The sequence below is a fragment of the Xyrauchen texanus genome, chromosome 31 (assembly GCF_025860055.1).
Source record: "Xyrauchen texanus isolate HMW12.3.18 chromosome 31, RBS_HiC_50CHRs, whole genome shotgun sequence".
NCBI lineage: Eukaryota > Metazoa > Chordata > Actinopteri > Cypriniformes > Catostomidae > Xyrauchen > Xyrauchen texanus.
The window spans coordinates 8,116,265-8,136,322 of record NC_068306.1 but is presented as its reverse complement, the minus strand read 5'-3'; the positions used below and the strand labels follow the sequence as shown (position 1 = coordinate 8,136,322).

General features: G+C 39.9%; 1 protein-coding gene across 1 annotated transcript in view; it reads right to left on the bottom strand.

Moving 5' to 3' along the window:
- LOC127624854 (cadherin-24-like) overlaps window positions 1–16,838 on the bottom strand; it is a 69,762-nt gene extending 52,924 nt beyond the window's left edge. The window contains exon 1 of the mRNA XM_052099805.1: window positions 16,642–16,838. Within this exon, the coding sequence (XP_051955765.1) occupies window positions 16,642–16,737 (96 nt within the window). The 5' untranslated portion in view covers window positions 16,738–16,838. The remainder of the gene's footprint in view (window positions 1–16,641) is intronic.
- Between the last annotated feature and the right edge of the window lie 3,220 nt (window positions 16,839–20,058).

Sequence of the window (20,058 nt, the reverse complement as noted above, 5' to 3'; positions counted from 1 at the left end):
CCAGATTGCCAAAGACGGTGCGCTGCAGCTATATAAGCCAGCAATACATCTAGCTAACATTGTTATAAACGTTATAAATGGAGTTATATCCACATGATATAGCTGGTTTATAATATGAAAAAAATCTAAACATTGCAAACGTATACATTAGCTGAGCAACTTACACAGCAAGGCTCGTTGCTTGCCATTGTCAGTTTGCTTGTTCCTGTTGCGTGTCCTCAACCTGTCAACCCACGTGAGCTTTGAGTCTGGGGAGGAGGGGCGTGGGAGACAACTCTCTCCAGTATTTTGAATTTGGACTGCAGTACTCATTTTAAACACTTGATTTCAATGTAACATTGCTCCTTTAATGCTCTATCAAGTTTTATATGAATAAAACCTACCTCTCTATCCTAAAACATAAACCTAGCCCATATAGTCATAAAAAGCAAAGTTGAGATGAAAAACACTTGTATTTACAATCTTGCAAATAGTTGGTTAGGTAATGCAAAAGTTAAAATGTTTTGTCTTACAAGTCACACACTATAGTAAAATATTTTGATGTCTTAAGATAGCATTGTGTGAGGAAAAGGCACAAAAATAAATCTTTATGAACTGATAATCTGCCATTTAATTTGTGATTTGTGTGAAAGGGAATAAAAGTCATTGTTGTTGTAGCACCTTTAGGATTTGTTTCACCAGGAAACTGCCATGATACGTACAACGAGTTGCATAGAAATCATTTTGAAAAAATGTACGTTATTCTATGGGACCAGGTAGCACTTTCTACAACCAATTGCAAATCATGTTCATGGCCGTGATGGGATAGCCTATTGACCATTAAAAATAAAAGGGGCAAGCCCTTTGATATGTCCCGCCCCATCTTCCTGTTTAAATATGAATTATGTCAACACTGGGCAGAAAGCTGTACTCGTCAATCCAATCCATGGGGACTTTAAAGGGAATTAAGTTATTATTTCTAAGCTGGGTCAGAGTGAGAGACGGAAAGCAAGCCGAAGGCCATCCAGAGGATTATTCATCCTTCGGTTGTCTCTCTCTTCCTGTCTGTCTCTCCTCCTGTCTTATCTTTGTCTTGCTCTCACAGCTTTCTGCAGTAGTACTTTAGTACAGGGAAGTGTGGGTGCGTGTGGTCAGAATAAGGCTTTACAGTGGGTTTCCCTTCCTGTGATCACACTGAGGCTCAGCATGCTGATAAACTAGTAGGCTGAGGGAGTTTGTGATTAAAGGAGCTCTTGGGTACTTCTGCTTCTCAAAATCTGTTCCTTGTGCTTCATTGACAACTTTCTCTTCATGTGTGTCACTACCAATAATATGGCGTCCATACAGCAAACTCGAACACACTATATCCTCACCACAACAGCCTTACGAATACACTTGTGTATAAAACACACAATCACACCTCAGTTAAATATATCAATGTCTTGCAAAGCCAGACGTTGACTATCGGCATAAAGTCTGGTCCGTACTGCAGGTTATTTTGGCCAAGAACCACCCACCGAATGCTTAGCATCTGCGTACAGTCAAACGCTGGCCTGTCAAAGTATGCTTAATTTGACTGTGCGTGCATACACAGACGGTTGGCGAAAACACGCCACGACTGTTATGATATATTGAACCATTTCTCCTCAGGAGTTTAGACCCATATAGATGTCTTTAAATTACTTCAGACTCGAGTTACACAAATGCATCCTCCTGTCCTGTTCACACACGCGTTCTTGACGTGCACATCCGCTGTTGTGATTTCCACCTTCGTCTCCTGATGTTTAGCGGTGAACGCATCTTCTTCTAGAGCTTCTTTTTGACAGCAATGGCTCAACTGTGAGTGTTGCCACCTTGTGGTCCTACTTATTAGTGCAAATGGTTTAAGGCGCATGCGCATTCTGCACTTTCAGGGTTTGCGTGGTTAAAAAAAATCTGGCTGCACACGTTCACTGCTCGAGTACTCTGCTGATGACGAAATTTGTGTCACATGTCTTTAGGGTGTAACAGGTTCGTTGAGGGTGTAAGGATGAAGCGGGAGGCGGCAAAATCTAACTCAAAAATATATTTTATTTTTATAACAAAAACTCGCTTTTCAGTGGAATCTCGATGCAACTTAAAAAGCACAGTCTCTGGGTATACGCGGTAGCGCCTCACTGGCGTCCAGCTCGCACTTAAACCCATCTCCAACTCTCACTGCATTGACAAACAGCTGTTAAAGACAATCATTGAAAGGTGACAATCCTTACTGTTCTCATCCCCCCAATTTCGCTCTCCAGTCACAAGCCAGCGCTCGGCCACGCCCCCACCACCACATTGGGCTTTAGACAGGAATAGACTGTAACTCATTGGAGGTCTGCTACCCGACCTAGGCAGGTTTGGGTCAGTCCAATCAAACCAGTTCACACTGTGAATTCGACAATTGTAGGTTGAAAACTCTTTAACTTTCTGAATCACTGCCCCTAGAGGCCGAAACTGGAAATGTTGTTGAAAGTATGGTCATTTATGAATGTCCACTAGTGGGCATAATTTCCCCCTATCATTATTCACCTTGTGACCACAATAAAATTGATTTTTGTTAAGTGTGGTATTTAGTGCCATTTTACACTTAATCAAGAATTTAGGCATTTTAAATTGTTTACAATATGGGTAAATAATTAGAAAAGGAGGGTGCTTTTTTTTTTTTTTTTAAGACAATTGGAGGGTAAAAGAAGCATTTTAAATTAAGACCCACATGGAAATCACTTTAGCTAGGTTAGCTAAAATTAGTTTTATTAGTAAAGATTCTTCAAAAATGTTGCATATGGAAAACAAAATGACAACATACAGGTTTGGAACAACATAAAGGTGACATTTAAGGGTGAATTATTCCTTTAAAAAATTATTCCTTTAAAAAAGAAAAGAAATAGAGTTAGTTGTGAAGATGCATGTGTCTCCCTAATAGTTAGTGATATTAGATATTAATGTTCCCCTGATAGTTTCCCCATCAGACCGTCGGTCGAACAGTTTTGCGGCAGCAGGAATAGCTGGCAGTACTGTGACACAAATTGCACATCACTGACGGTACAGCAGAAAGGAACATGTTTCGTAATGAAGCAGAGAAACGACCGCTCCCCCTGGCGAATGGCCCGCATTTCCATACATGGGACGGCTACTGTCAAAACTCCACAGTCAATTTTCATTTCCATCACAATTTCAGTTTTTCTCTGAAATGGGACTTCATTTCTTTTCAAATGTAAGCCATATAAATTAGGAATAAGTAATGAAAGACATACAAAAAAAAAAAGTTTACATGTATTTCAATCTATTCTTTACATCATTTTGTTTGTTTGTTTTTAATAAATCAATTTTTCCTTAAAACGTTAAACATTAACATCACCCATAAACTAAGCTGGTGATGTTGAATGTGGATCAAGACCAAGCAGAGAAGAAACACTAGAGGCATTACAATAATATTGCTGATGATGATGATGATGATGATGATGATGGCCTGTAATACACCTATTGATTACATTCTGAAGTTAAATGTGCTGTAAGCGATTTTACATTTCTGAAGCTTTTCACACAATGAGCCGTTGAATTAGCCACACCCCCTCATTCCAAAACCCCGCCCTCCAATTATAATTTTGAAACCAAAACGGAGCAAAAGAGCAGCGTTATTTGTTTCCGGAGGCTGTCAAATTCAAAACAGTGGCTCAATAGCGCCCTCAACTGACAAACATTATGAATCGCAGCCTCAATGATCCACTTCAATTACAACACTATGAGAAAGAGCAAAATGATTGACAGGTGAAAAGCATCGATGTCAGTGGTCCCCAGATGTATTTTTTATTTGCTGATTACAAAGTCTACAGCTGTCGCAGAGACCGGTGAGATAAGGACACATATTTCATTAACATCTTTAAGGGAATAAGAACATTTTATGCATCATTTTCAATGAAAAATCACTTACAGCACCTTTAATGAATGGTGCTAATTACACTAGAAGATAATTGCAACACATGGCTGAATCAAACTTTGCATGGATTTTGAATCTGTGGTATATCTGAACCAAGACATATTTCAGTGCATCCATTAAAATTGTATATGTTTGAAGAGAAAATAAGCCTTTTTTTGCAACCGCAGCAGTAGCAGCTGCAGAGAACTCACCTGACTTTGACTCACCTGAAGTAATCAGTATTTGTAGCGGATTATTATTATTATTATTATTATCATTATTATTTAAGTAACCCAACTTCCAACCCTGGGAATGAACTTCAATCCTATGAAGTATTACGAATAACGTTTGAAATAAAATTGTTGATTTTAAGTATAGAAACAACATCATTTAATTGTAAATTAACATATTTGCAAATATAGTTTGAAAATGTAGTGAAATCCCCAGAAATTCCATAATTAAACAATTCTTTTAAAATGAAGTTGGAAAATATGCAGACTGATTGTTTCAACAGAAGCATGAACCATCGATTCACAACCTCGAAACTCGTGGAAGGTCCGTCTTTAAAGGTTTGTAAGTTATCATTAAAAAATAGATTCCTCTATGGAGAATATGAATAGGATTTTAACAACTGTGTTTTTAAAGCAGCAGAACAGCTGTCATGATTCAAAAACAATGTACTTAAGTTAGTAACGTCGCTACTCTCTACCAGGGCTGAACTGGGAAGAGAAATCAGCCCGGGATTTTACATAGCAAATGGCCCAAAAGTTGAGCAAGGTGACAGTGTTCGCTGTCCTTTTCTGCATATCGCGGAGGCGTTTTGTGGTCCGTTCTGCATAATGCCGCAGCACATTTTAGCTTATCGCGGCCAATTCGGCCCGTATCGCGGGCGACCCACTGGCCCGCTTGGATCTCCTGATGGGCAGTCTGCCCCTGAATGGCCCCAAAGTGCATCAGCCCACCGGGAAAATACCCGGTATGCCAGATTACCAGTCCAGCCCTGCTCTCTACTTTCAATTAGTTACTTCCCAACCCTATATGGTGGTGTGCTATTCTAAACGCAGCCAGAGACAGAAGAATATCTGTATCATCCAGTAACTGGTAAGAAATTTGGAGGGAATAAAAGCTTTTGATCATAACTAGAGCTTTGAGGTACACCTAGTGCTTTTTCTTTAGTGCACTCTGAAGCCATTTGTAGTCAGAGAGAGAGAGAGAAAGAGCATGTGTGCATCAAAGAGAGACAGAAGAGGAGTCGCTCTTCTGAATGAAAGAAAGAGAGAGAGAGAGAGAGAGAATAATAGAGAACAACGCAAAGAACATTTTGAGAACATCTAAACATCAGCGCAAATAGAAATTACCACCAGTCAGAGCGGCAAGACCCCACAGATGTGGAGCCTGTGAGAGACAAATGTGTGCAATGTGACATCAGAGAAAAGATGCCCAGAGGAACATTTAGTCGCTATGAGGTTGCTCTTTCGTCGTTCAGGCGACTTAATGTAAGAATATTTCACACAAAAAATTAAATATTCTGTCATTATTGTAACTGCTGATCTCCTGGGATTTTCATGCACAGCAGTCTCTAGAATTTACTGCCAAACACGAAAAACATCCAGTGAGCAGCAGTTCTGTGGACTGAAATGTCTTGTTGATGAGAGAGGTCAACTGAGAATGGCTAGACTGGTTTGTACTGACAAAGTCTACAGTAACTCGGATAACCACACAATTGTGGTGAGAAGAATATCATCTCAGAATGCTATTCTGAGATGCGGGTTGGTGCTGTTTTGGTGGCATGAGGGGAACCTACACATTATTAGGCAGGTGGTTTTAATGTCAGGAAGGCTCGCAGACTTGATTGAAATTTAAGATGACATTTATTTGATGAATGTAAAACAGAAATGTAATGTCTCTCTCTTTGGCGTGAGCCCCGTCTGACGGTCCGAAGAAGTTGTACTCGGAACCGTTATATCCTGCCGGAGATAGGAGGTAGGGGCGAGGAGCCTACCCCGTGCAGGACGGGACTCAACTGGTGGTGGTGGGGTGGTGGAGGTTGCTGTGTTAGCAGACTGAAACAGCAATGTGATTGATTGTGAGCAGACTTATAAAGCAACGGCTTACATGTGATTGGCTGGAAGTTACCCAGCTAATGGTGCGATGATGTAAAGCTGTTAGTCTTCCCGCTAGAATTACGTATAATGAGTATCATGATGATCAATGCTGTCAAATAGAAACAATTAAGATATTAACAAGATATTTCCCCCTCTTATTGCCATAGATAATCACCCGGTCTGGAATTGGAAATAGCCGGAGAGTTCATTTCCACCAGCTCCAGAAAAACCGCTTGACATCAGACTATCGCCAACAGTTGATTCCTTTGGCCCTGATCTGCTAAAAGTCCCTTGTGACACTTAGAATTGGACAAGAACATGGTTGGATGGATTCCCAGTTTAGTTTTCCACTATTCAAGTTCTCTTATGTTTAATTGTAAAATATTGGAACACATTCTGAATAGACGTACAAATGCACTGTCAGGCTTTCGTACACAGACAAATGCAACCTGAATTCGAAAAAAAATCATCGTCCAAAATCCTTGAATTCCCAAGAGTGTGGAACCAAAGACAAATTCAGCCCGGAGTGATATGAAGTGTGGAAGATTTACACTTCCAGCAGTCAGAGAGTCTTCCCGCCCTGAGGGGGTCACATATGAAGTACGCTTGGCTGATTTTGGGAGGCAATAAAGCAAACATGGTTGTGTGTTTCAGAAGCGGAAAAAAGTCAAACATCAAACAGCAGCTTTGAGGAGCCCCTCTCTCTCTCTCTCTCTCTCTCTCTCTCTCTCTCTCTCTCTCTACATGAAGCCCCCCCCCCCGGCTGAGCAGTCTGCCTTCATGCGTGTGTGACTCCTAGTACACAGCATGACTACAATGTCAAAGCACATTCACTGTCTATTACTCTAACCAGTCAAAACATGCACAAACACACTGAGACACATGTATCTTTAGTCAACATGAAGTCACAATTAACTCTATTTATTTAATTTCTTAAAGGAATAGTTCAGTCATAAATGAAAATTGTCATTATTTACTCACCCTCATGTCATTCCAAACCTATATGCTGTCATATATTTTTGTACCGTATGCACATTTTTTAAAGAATCTTCAAATCGAATTTTCCTTACAACAACAGTTCATAACAACCACTGTCAATAGTGTACGCTACACTGTATTCCAAGTCTTTTAAAGCCGTGTTAATCTCATCTACGCAATGTAGATGACCGATGAAAATTTTAATTAAACGTTAAATTTTTTTGTCAATGACAACGAAGACAAGATGAAAAAGATGCATCATGACGATAATCAAACAGTTTTAAATAAAACACCCGTCTGACGAAAATACAATAAGAAAAAAATATTATATGTTAACATTATTATATATTATTTCTTAAGTAATTTTTTCCCTTGATCGGCATGAGCTGAAAGAGCTGATCAATGAAGTCCCACTTTTTACCTCATTCGAACGCATCCTATATATGTGCAATTAATCAGCTACAGCACCATAAACAAAACCTAAAAAACTAGTGCTGTCAGTCGATACATTTTTGTAAATCATACGTTTTCATAATTAATCACGATTAATCGCAAGACTTTTCATAATGAATCGCATGAGCTTTCATAAGTAAGCGCGATTAACCACATACGTTTTCATAAGTAGCCGCGATTAATCGCATGAGTTTTCATAAGTAACCGCGATTAATCGCATGAGTTTTCATAAGCAACCGCGATTAATCGCATGAGTTTTCATAAGTAACCGCGATTAATCGCATGAGTTTTCATAAGCAACCGCGATAAATCGCATGAGTTTTCATAATTAAGCGTGATTAATCGCATGAGTTTTCATACATCGCGATTAATCGCATGAGCTTTCATAATTAACCGCGAATCTGTTAAAATGCATTTACTTTCTTCATAGGAAAGAAAAGAAAACAATATGTAACAATAATGTTTTATTGACATTTTCCAAACAAAGTATTCCATTATACATTTACATATATGCATTTGGCAGACGCTTTTATCCAAAGCACTTATTACAGGGATAATCCCCCAGAACAACCTGGAGTTAAGTGCCTTGCTCAGCATAGTTAAAAAGTACTGTAATATTGATCTATATTGATATGTAATATTGATGTATATTATTCACTGTCTCTTAGATTTGATTACATCTAAATGCTAGTGTACTCCTAAAAGTTGACAAAAGTAACTATTAGCAAACATTTCAAATGTACAGTCTTCCTCTTGTATGTAAAACATTTAAAAACATTCATGACTTGTTTTTTTCTTATCAAATGCTCTCTAATGAGAATTTCTTCTGTCAAGACCACCTGCGTCTGACTACCATTAGCCAGTAGCAAATCATGAATCGTTGGTATGTCTTTGGTTGCGTAAAAATGCTCAAGTTATGCCCTTTACATTTATGCATTTGGCAGATGCTTTACAGAGCCCTTATTAAAGGGAGCAACCTGGAGTTAAGTGCCTTGCTCAAGGACACAATGTTGGTGGCTGTGGGGATCAAACCAGCAACCTTCTGATTACCAGTTATGTGCCCGCAACGCCACCACCACTCATATTCTCGTACACTCGTAATAATATAATATAAAGTCAGAAATACACTTAAATAGCACACATTTAAATCGCATTAAATTCTTTCCAAATTCTAAGTGTGAGGTTGACTAATTGAAATAATTAGGGTAAAGTATTCATTGCAATGGGCATTACATTTCTTTAACTCTCGTATGTGAATGCAGCTTTTCACAGGTCCCATCTGGGTTTGTTTCATGCAAAAAGACAGTTAAGAGGTCCTTTTTCTCCATCACTTGATCATCGACAATGATCGATCATCAGAAATTATTTCATATCTTTATTTTTAATCTTTTAGTCTCTTTCCCACACACTGCAAATGCATGACACATGGCTCATGCATTAGTGTACACAGTTTAACATAGAAACAAACACACAATAAGAACACACCCTGATTAACACACGCTTGCAGCACAGACACGCTGTGCATGGACTGACTCTGGCTGCTCACAGAGAGTTTTGAATGCGACCACATGTTACGAGGGGCTTCAGATGTGCTCACGGTCCACTGATGGGCAGCTTCACCGCCTACCCTTAAACTAAGACCCTCAGCTTAACGCACAGACACAGCAGAGAGCTGCCAAAAGCTTCCAAATGTGCCAACTCTGAGTAAAATATGAAGAGATAAACCCACCACTGCTAGCTCAGGTCTGCCGAAACCACCCATCCTTAGCTCTCTATCTCCTACTCCTCCCTCTAATTTCTCCTCAATAATAACTCTAGCTATACAGTGACAATGTTCTGGACGTAAAAAACACATCTGTTGTTTTTTCATAAGGGAATAGATGTTTAAATAAATGATGAAACTTTAAAAACAGACCTACAACTACTGTACGCTCCGAGGTGGTTAATCGATGGTATGCTTCTGCTTAAGCCATCAGTCCACGATAGTTCAACTTTCTTTTTTTTTTATTGTGTTTAATAGCTGAATTCGTGTTTAAGATAATACACTATCTCTTATCTTAAAGAGAAATGATCCACCAATCAGAGAATTGCAGCAAACAAACCGCGCAAAAAGAGCACTGCATTAACCGCCCATGCACTTCCTACTTTATGAAATCCCTATGGAAAATGAATGGGAATAATACTTCTAGAAACAAGATGGCTGAAAAAGTGGGCAAGCATTTCATCTCATTGGTGTCTAAGAGAAACAATTGAGCTATCTCAAATTAAATTGTTATCTCCTATGGGGTCTCAGTACATGAAGCATCACCAGCGGAATACATGCGTCTAGTGCCTAGTAGTGTGTAAATCTTCTTTACCTCCTAATTATCCTCTCGTACTCATGCTGAATCGGCTCAGTCGTGCAGCTCAAATCTCACTGTGGGAAGTAAATGAATCCAATCCATAAAAAAAAACAAAGCAAATTAAGAGACAGAAAAGAAGACTAAAAGAAAAGAACGAAATTCGAGAAATGATCTCCCGCGATATGCACAGCAGGAAATGCCCCTCCCCTCTTCTCGTCTTCTCCATTTCACAACATCTCACACTCTTCTCCTTGATCTATCCATTTTCCCCTTGTTCTGATTCTCTAGTGTCCACATTTGTTCTTTCAGAGACACTAAATACATTTTTCTCCACTAATGAGACGAAACGAGGCACAGAGCACACATTGCATGAAATACATCCTAAACACACTATACAGCACAAATACAGTATACACACTAGACTGACTTCTCAATAATAAATACCGACCATGTGGGCCATGAGACAATTAAATATTAAACAGGCGCTTTTAATATTTCTCTCAACGATTGGAAAAGATTGTCTTTTGACTTCTAAATGGACATAAGTGGCCTCTCTACTTTGGGGAGCAAAGGCTGTGATGCATACAAATCAAATCATGAAATATCCTTTCATGTGTTGACGTTGAGTTAGTTCTGACGTATCGAATGGTCAAAAAAATAACATTAGAAAGTAGGCATCATTATTTTATTTTTACGCAGAGAAAATCATGACTTCAGCACCCCTTGCTGCATTATCTGCCAATGAAGTGAGTCCAAAAATGGAAAGGGACACATTTTTGTGTCGTTTTTCCAAAGTTGGAGTGCCTATAACTCCAGAATAATCCAATATATCTTGACGTCCTTTTTAGATTGAGGTTCTGAAAAAGCTTTAAGGCCCTATATGATTAAATCCCAGAGATATGAGGCTCTCCATGTGGCTCATCCAAACAAATTTAAAAGGTACCCATTTTCAGTCATTTGAACACCCCGCTACAATTTTCTTGTACTAAACAGTAATTATTAATCCATGGCATTTAATAGTTTTTCTTTCATCATCATTTATATTTATCTTTTTTTTTTTCTTCAGAAAAAGTATTAACAAAAAAGTAAATAAAAGCTGGGGACATTTCTGAAATTTGGTCAATTTGACATTGTAGAGCGGAGCGGAGGAGGGCGTGGCCGGGCTGGAATGATGCACGCCCGGTCCCCCAAACGGCCTGATGGGGGCGTGAGGGATAAAGGCAGCTGGTGACTACAGTTTGAGAAAGAGAATTACGGGCAGCTGCCCTGTATGTGTTTGTGTGTGTCTTTTTATTTAATTAAATATTATTTATATTGTTAAGCCGGTTCTCGCCTCCTCCTTTCCCTTTAACCCACTTACACTGGTGCCAAAACCGGGAAGGAAGAGGGATGCCCATCGCAGAGTCCTCGACACTGCCGTCCACCCAGGGTCGTGCCACTGCAATCCGCCGGGTGAATGAGTAACCCGACCCCGGGGATGCGGGGAACGGCCGCTGTCCACGGGGCGAGTGGGGACTGGACTACCCGACTGCCTGGAACGCGGAGCCGCTGCCAGGGGCGGAGGAGTGCCCTGCCGTCCCCCAGAAACAGAGAGGGGTCGAGAGAAGACCGCCATCCGCGAGGGGAGTAAGGAAGCGACTCCCCGACTGCCTGGAGCAGTAGGACCGCTGCCAGGGGTGTAGGAGTGTCCCCACGTGCCGCCAGAAAAGCGGAGGGGCATTCTGTCCACTGGGAGTCGGAGGTTTGACTCCGGTCCGCCCGGGGAGGAGTGGCTGTCGTCTGCCTGAGAGTGTGGAGGAGTAATCGGGGACCACGCGATGGCGCATCAGAGAACCGGTGAGTGAGCTTCTCTCTCTCTCTCTCTCTCTCTCTCTCTGTCACACCGTGTTGGCCTCTCCCTCAACGTTTTGTTTTTTTCTTGTTGTATTTTCCCCTCCTGTCTCCTTCCAGTTCGAGGAAGGCGAGGATGACCAGCCGGCAGACGGGGCACAAGGCACGCCCATCTACAGGTGATGTACATCATGCCCGGCCTGAGGCAGCGGCGGTAGGAGCGTAGAGTGGAGGAGGGCGGGGGCCGGGCTGGAATGATGCAAGCCCCATCCCCAATTGGCCTGATGGGGCACGCAAGGTATAAAGGCGGCCGGTGACTACAGTTTGAGGGAGAGAGAATTACGGGCAGCTGCCCTGTTTGTGTTTGTGTGTGACTTTTTATTTAATTAAATATTATTGATATTGTTAAGCCAGTTCTTGCCTCCTCGTTTCCCTTTAACTCCCTTACAGACATGGATTAACCCCTCTTTTTTAAGTGAATAGCTCAACTGAAAAATTTTGTCTGTCATCATTTGGTGATATGGAAGAAAGAAAGTCATGGTTTTGGAACAACTTGAAGGTGAGTAAATGAGGACATCATTAAAATTTTTGAGTGAACAATCCCTTTAATCTGTGATGTTGACAAGTATACTGAAGTACACAAACATATATTGTAAATCAAAGCGAAAAATGTACTAGAAATGGACTAAAATCCACAAACACCAATGTTCATTTATGGGGTCTTTAATTGTAAACTGCCAATTCTTCACATTAAACAGTCTAAAGATTCAATTGCTTTTACAACAAATCCAATTCATTGGCTAGCCTAGTCTGTCGATGTGTTGGGCCTGACGTTTTGCCTTGCTACAGTACAACTCCCTTCAACTGCATCTGATTCACAATGCAGTTCCTCTGGATCAGACACATGTAACAGCACATTGTGAAGAACATCAGTGACAACAGCATGTCCTGGTGCATTGAATTAACATTTACTTATACAGTATGAGAACAGTGGCAGGCAGAAAAGAGAATGAATCATTTATGAGGTGCACTCTCCATACTGTATGTTGGTTTGACTCCAGACTCTTTAAAGCTTTGTGTTCTGTATTTGCAGCTGGCAAACTTACTAAGTGCGGACTGTAGCTAATGTGCTTTATCTTCTCAAGCTAGTTACTGCAGAGCGTGAGCGTGTCTTGTTTGCATGTGTTACTAAATGTGACCCCCATGCGTGTAATTGCTTTTGCAACAATTTTATGTTGAAGTCAAATTAATTTGGTTAAAGCCCAATGTATAATAAACTTAGAGCATTCGCTTAGCAATGGGGATAATGTGGGAATATATCTAAATGATGTTTGCATGTTGAAAATGTAAAGAACCTTAAAGTTCATGAATCAAAATGTTCTCGAATTAATTTACCAGGATCTTTTAAGAAACTATCGGGAAAGAATCATCAATGCATGATTTTTCAAAGAAAAATTGTCTTTTTAATGTTTCATCAAAAGGTAATAAATCTGCCTCTGAAACAACTCTCCTATTTAGTATTTCAGGGATGAGATATTCTCATTCTAGATTGCATTTCATTGGACAAAACGTTGTACATGCAACTGAACGGATGATGTTGTCAATATTTTTGACAAAGTCAGAATTTCCAAATTCCTACTTGGAAAAGCACAATGGAACGTCATTTGAAGTCAGACTTCCAACTTGGAAACTCTTGCCGAAACCTAATGCTGTGTTTCTTTCAACTCGGAATTTCCAACTTCCTACTTGGAAAAGTGCAATGGAACGCCATTTGAAGTAGTACTTCCAACTTAGAAACTTACAGAAACCTAATGCCGTGTTCCTTTCAACTCGGAATTTACAACTTCCTATTTGTAAAAGTGCAATGGAACGCCATTTGAAGTCGGACTTCCAACTTGGAAACTCTTGCTGAAACCTAATGCCGTGTTCCTTTCAACTCGGAATTTCCAACTTCCTACTTGGAAAAGCGCAATGGAACGCCATTTGAAGTTGGACTTCCAACTTGGAAACTTGCAGAAACCTAATGCCGTGTTCCTTTCAATTCGGAATTTCCAACTTCCTACTTTGAAAAGCGCAATGGAACGCCATTTGAAGTCGGACTTCCAACTTGGAAACTTGCAGAAACCTAATGCCGTGTTCCTTTCAACTCGGAATTTCCAACTTCCTACTTTGAAAAGCGCAATGGAACGCCATTTGAAGTCGGACTTCCAACTTGGAAACTTGCAGAAACCTAATGCCGTGTTCCTTTCAACTCGGAATTTCCAACTTCCTACTTGGAAAAGTGCAATGGAACACAACCCGTAGTCAGACTTCCAACTTGGTAACTCGAAATTTTCGCCAAAACGCAGGTGCGTGTCTTATCAGGCAAACACATCGTCAGAGCCGGCCCAAGGCATAAGCGAACTAAGCGGCTGCTTAGGGCCCCCGTGGCCACCAGGGGGCCCCCAAGAGCACATGAAATGACAGCTTGATTTTGTTTTTTGTTTTTGTGATATACTATGTCAATGGACAATGGTAATTATACAAAAACACAATATTAAGTTAACAGGCAGCAGGATGCAAGCACATTCAGACAGCAAAACAGCAATGTCACAAAAAAGGACATATCCCTCTGGTGCAGAGAAAAGGAAAAAAAAGAAAACAGAGGAAGAGAAAAACAGCAAGATAAAGGTCTGTTAAGTAGCTAGGCTATGTTACAAGCTAACATTAGCTGGCAAGTTAGTTAACATATCTGTAGCATATCTTCTTTTTTAGGAAAGTTTGATTAAACATCCATAAATAGCCTTGACATCTTAATATATTATAGTACATCATATTACTTTGCTAGTTTTAGATTAAAGTTTTTGTCTTCTGTGTAAAAACAACTTTCCTGGGTATATAATTTTTGTAATAAAAATAAGCTTCTGTTCCATAAACTTGGTACTGATAACAACTTAACATTATTTACATTAGTCTACCATTTTGTGGTCTTTGCTATTATATTCCAATATCATTCTGCCTCAGTTGGCTAGTTATAGATTAAGAGTTGTTGTTTTAGGAGTACAGATGTCTTGCTGCTGTGTATAATAATTTGTGTTGAGAAAATAACATTCTGTTCTGTCAAATATGTACTCTTCTGAAACTTCCCTAGGAGCACTGTTGAAATATTTTGGCACTTGAAATATTTTCAAGTGCCAGTGCTACAGCTGATGATGATTTTTCAACAATCCCAGATCAATATATTTATATGGATAAACCATGCCTTTTGTGAGACCGTTTTTGACAGACAGTTGCATTACCTTCTAATATGACATTCAACATGGCTAGTTTTTATTATTATTATTTTCATCTTTCATCAGGTCCATCCTCTGCAGGCGAGGAGCACTTCCCAGCACCTGCATCCACTGATCCTACTGTTCCTATGTCTGTTTCAACCTCAGTGGATGTGGCAAGTTAATAGCACAGCAGCCTTTGCATTTGCTCAGTTACTGTAGAATATCCTGAGATTAATATTTCTAATTATAATTATTAATGTAATTTCGTTATAGGTCCTTCTACTTCTGTGGTCATTGGGATCGATGTCACATCTACCCCCTTAGCAACTTCCAGCCTACACCATGGATCAGCAGCTCCTCCAGTTGACCCTATCCTGTCCGACTCAGAAAGGACTGATCTGGTAAGCAGAGGGCCACTGCCTATAAAGGAAAACTTCACATTCCCTGAAAAACCTGATGGCCGATGCTTCCACTACCACTACACCTACAGAAAATTAATTAATGGGGAAATAATGTAAGTGGAGCTGGAATGAAATGATGCAGTCTACAGCTTCTGCGGCAAGTTGTTCTCTAGGAAGTCCACAAAACTGGTAACAGAGGAATAACAAGATTGGGTAAATATAGGTGTGCTACTGTTACAATTAAAACCGTAGAAGGGTAAAATCATGCCAGGCAGACATTGGTATGTTGTAAGCAACACAGCTACAACTAATAAAATTGATAAGGGGTGTGTTAGATTTATAGTGTGTGAATAATCCAGCATTGACAATATTCAATCATATTGGTGGCACAGAGAGGCCCCCAAATCAAATTCTGCTTAGGGCCCCATAAAGGCTTGGGCCGGCCCTGCTTATCGTCATCCAGGAACATTTATACAATTAATGATAACATTCACTGCAATCAAAAAATGCATCAGTGAGTCCAAGTTTCTACATTTCATGATCATAAACTGTTGCATAGATGTGTGTAAAATATGTTTGACATTTATACACCTGCAGAACAAATGCTAGCAATGCATAGAATAATTTATCCTCCACAATTTGGTTGCAAGGAGACGTTTCTGTTGACAGTAGAACACCTGCTAAGCAAACAAGAGCATTACATTTTGTTTCCTTAACCACCTTTATCCTGAAAGCAGAAGTGTCCTAAGATTCACATCTTTTCGTTTTCCGGTCCCTAGTGTTTTGACCCTCTGTGTACTTTTTCATCAGATTATGTGATGTTTTGCGAATAAAATCTGTAAAAACTGTCAAATTAAAAACTTGTGGCTACATAGTGCCAGTACTTTACAGTCACGATGACTGTCTCACCTGTCAAAGTTTAAGGAGTGGGTAGATGACATGATGGCCTGAGGTCAGTAATGTTGATATCCTTAACTACTTTGAACAGTGCTGACAGCCAACAACTGCACAAGTTGAGCCTGAATGAATTTGCTCTCCAATAACCACTTAAAATGGTTGTTGCTCTCCATCTGAATTGCTCTTTTAGTAGTTTTTAACATTGCTTCTTATTAAGACCAGAACCAGAAAACAATCCAGTTGTATTCAGATTCATCGTGGCGCTATCAAGTGGTTGGTCTGGAAAACTGCGGCTACTTCATACCACCGTTCACCATTCAATCAATTGTTCAACCCTTATTACATATTTAGATTTTCCTGTTCTACTCGAAAGTGAAATAAGACTAACAAATGAAGCTGGTCACATGGCATCATTTTACATTAGCATGCAAGCATAACAATAAGTTATATAGACATTCTACTTACTCGTCCAATCAACACTGGCTCTGGTCCACTATATTCCTCGATCACAAAGAACTGGTTCCAGATCCAGCTTCTACGGCTCCGGGATTGAGAATGCATATCATTTTGTCCAGGGGATGTGGGGCGGAAATCAATTCCTCCTTTGCCACTGCTGAATGCCTCTTGGTCGCCTATTGCTATGGTTTGTCCATTGATGTTTAACCCAGACTGAGGCCTCAAGAAGAACCTGTTGGCATTTGATGCGCTGGTGTTGGCATTGCGGGATTTTCTGCCATTCAAAAATACTGAGATGACAGGAGATCTGTCAGGTAGTATTCCTTGCTCACCATGGTCTAATGATTTGGTTTCCTCCACTCCAGGAGTTTGTTCAGTGGGAATAGAAGAATCTAGAGATAGTCTAGATATTTCAGAGTTGTGGCTAAAAGGAAATACGGTTGCCTCTTTGTTTTGTATAATAGATTCTGGGATATATTTGGGATTATAATAATTTGTAATAAGTGGAGCAGAATTTGTGTTCACACTAGGGTTAGACAATGAAACTGGAGTCACTTCGATTTCATATCCAGCTTTTGCAATATCTTTAATAAGTACAGGATCCAATTCGGTTTCAGAATTCCTTGTGTGCCTGTTACTTCTTGCCAGTATTGTCAATTTATCCTCCTGCTGTTCTGTCAATCTCGAACTTGGTGTTCCTTCTGTGTTGACAAATGACATCTCGTTCTGCCCTGCCCCCGAGACTAGACGTTCCGCCTGCTCATCTTTCCTTGCCGTTTGCAAATGGTCCTCACTCTTTCTTACTCTCTGAAAAGCGCAACTTGCCCCAAGCTCCAACCATATGCAGAGAAAGAGCAATACTGCCCAGATATGGCCACTCATCGTGCCTGGCTTTGTTATTAGTCACAACGTTTGCCACAGGGATAAGAACAATAAGTTCGACCTTCACTTGTGGGCAGCTACTCCATTCATCTCTTCTCTTTAATCCCTTTTCCTTTTCATTTGTTCTCACCAACCCAAATTCCTCATGAGGCTCAGTGATCATTTAGCCGTTTATCTTTTTTCATGGATTATATTTCTCTCTGTTTGCTCCTTCTAAATACGAATGGTGATTCCCATGGATTGGGTCTGAATGGACAAACCTGTTAAAAGAGATAAGGGAATAAAAATCAGAAGTAATTAGGGGCAAATGTTATTTGCATTTGCTGTTGGGATTACTGAAAAATGACCACAGTTTCAATTAGGTCAGTAGTTCTCAAATGGTTTTGCTTCAGGTCTGTAACCAAAAAATAAAGTGGCAAAAAAAATTGTTACTCGAATGTGAACAAAAACATTATTACAGCTGAAATATGGAGTTTCACCATCACTCGAGTCACCCAAAGGAACATTTTGAAAATGTTCATGCATTACATGGACAAACAGATTTTCCAACCCCAAATCCATGCCATTGACATTTTAAAATGCGCCTAAGAGCATGGTTCAAGGTTTGAGGATGTGGACATGCAACGCAACCTGTCCTTGCTGCTATCTACTATATCTAGGCTAATTGGCTAGCCTTTACCAAGTTACAGATATTTTGATATTTACAGATATTTAGACACATATCTTAGATTGATTAGACACACCGTCCTTGTTGACAGCCCTTCAACAACAAAATAAATCGATAGTGTTTTCCCCTTTCCTTTTAAAAGTTGATATAACATAGTTGCATTTTATTATTTGCATTGCCATTGTTTTTCCCTGAGGTCTCTATTGAAAACACAACCAGTGATCCACAAACCAAAGAATGATACAGAAAAGCGCCATGCCTAGCCAGGTTTCATAAAATGCTCAATGCACAGTTGACTCTTCCAAAAACCCCTTTCAATCGCATAAAATAAAGAACCTAAGTGATTTATCTCTACAGCTTTTCAAATAGTAAGTATGTGATGGCTTCAAAGCCATTTTAGAGTGCTGTAGTGGATAAAAACTTTAACATTTAAAAAAATCTGAGTAAAATGAACTAAAAATGAACCTTAACCATAAACATCTTTAAACAGAATAAAAACACTGCGTTTTTTTCATTAAAACTGCTCTTGGCCAACTCACAAACATTACATTTGTGAAATGTAATTATGGTTGCTCACACCTGGCTTTGGTGTGAGTAGCTAAGCACTTTGAAACAATCATTTTGGGCCATTGAAAATGTGTTGATTTGCAGTCGTGACAGAATGTTCATAAAAAGCATTGCAGACTGTACAGGCGAGTTTATTGACATCCTTATTTGCAGGCTACACTTCTACCATTCTCTAGCACCCCACCATTTCCTCATCTATTTTTATATAGAAGCTCTAAACAACACTACACCACAACCATTTCGTCAAGCATTACTGGCTGTCTTTAAGCAAGACCACTTGTGACAAACCCTTAATTTAAAATGTCAATGGTAAAGCTGACACCTCTTTAAAGAACTATACGTTTTCTCTGCATTTTATTAAACAGGACCGCCGGTTTAGCTGTAATCTCATCTCTAGAGTGTCATAACAAAAACACTTCAATCATAGCATCTCAACACAAGTCAGCTCTGAAGCCAACAGCTCGAAAACGTTAGCACTTAAAGCTACTAAATACAATGAGCTCACTCTTAAAACTGTCCATAACTTTTACATATCTAAAGAATTTGACTATATTCCATCTTTAATATATCTCCAGTATTTTACAACATTCCAGTTTTATGATATTTACAATTATGCATTTGGCAGACACTTTTATCCAAAGCAACTTACAGTGCACTTATTACAGGGACAATCCCCGGAGCAACCTGGAGTTAAGTGTCTTGCTCAAGGACACAATGGTGGTGACTGTGGGGATCGAACCAGCAACCTTCTGATTAACAGTTATGTGTTTTAGCCCTCTACGCCACCACCATTCCGGACTGGTGATATCTCCAGTATTTTCCTCAGGGCTGGACTGGGAAGAGATATCAGCCCGGGATTTTACATAGCAACTGGCCCAATATTTGTTCAGCGGGGGTTGGGTTCCCTGGCCTTTTCTACATATCACAGTTCCAATTTGGTGGTCCGTTCTGCATAACGCGGCGGCTCATTTTAGCTTATCGGGGCCCATACGGCCTGTTTCGTGGCCGACCCACCGACCCATTCTCCCAATGGCCAGCCCCCCGATTGGCCCCAAAGTACGTCGGCCCACCGGGAAACTGCCCGGTATGCCAGATTACCAGTCCACCCCTGGTTTTACCATAATCAAGCTTTACTACATATAGTACTTTTCAATTTCCAGGTGAATTATATCTGAAATATTAAAAACATTCCAGCTTTATCACAAGTAGTTTACAACATTTCAGCTTTAATATATCTCAAGTACTTTACAATATTCCATCTCTACAACAAATCAAGTCTTTCACAATATTCTATATTCATCTCTCTTTTT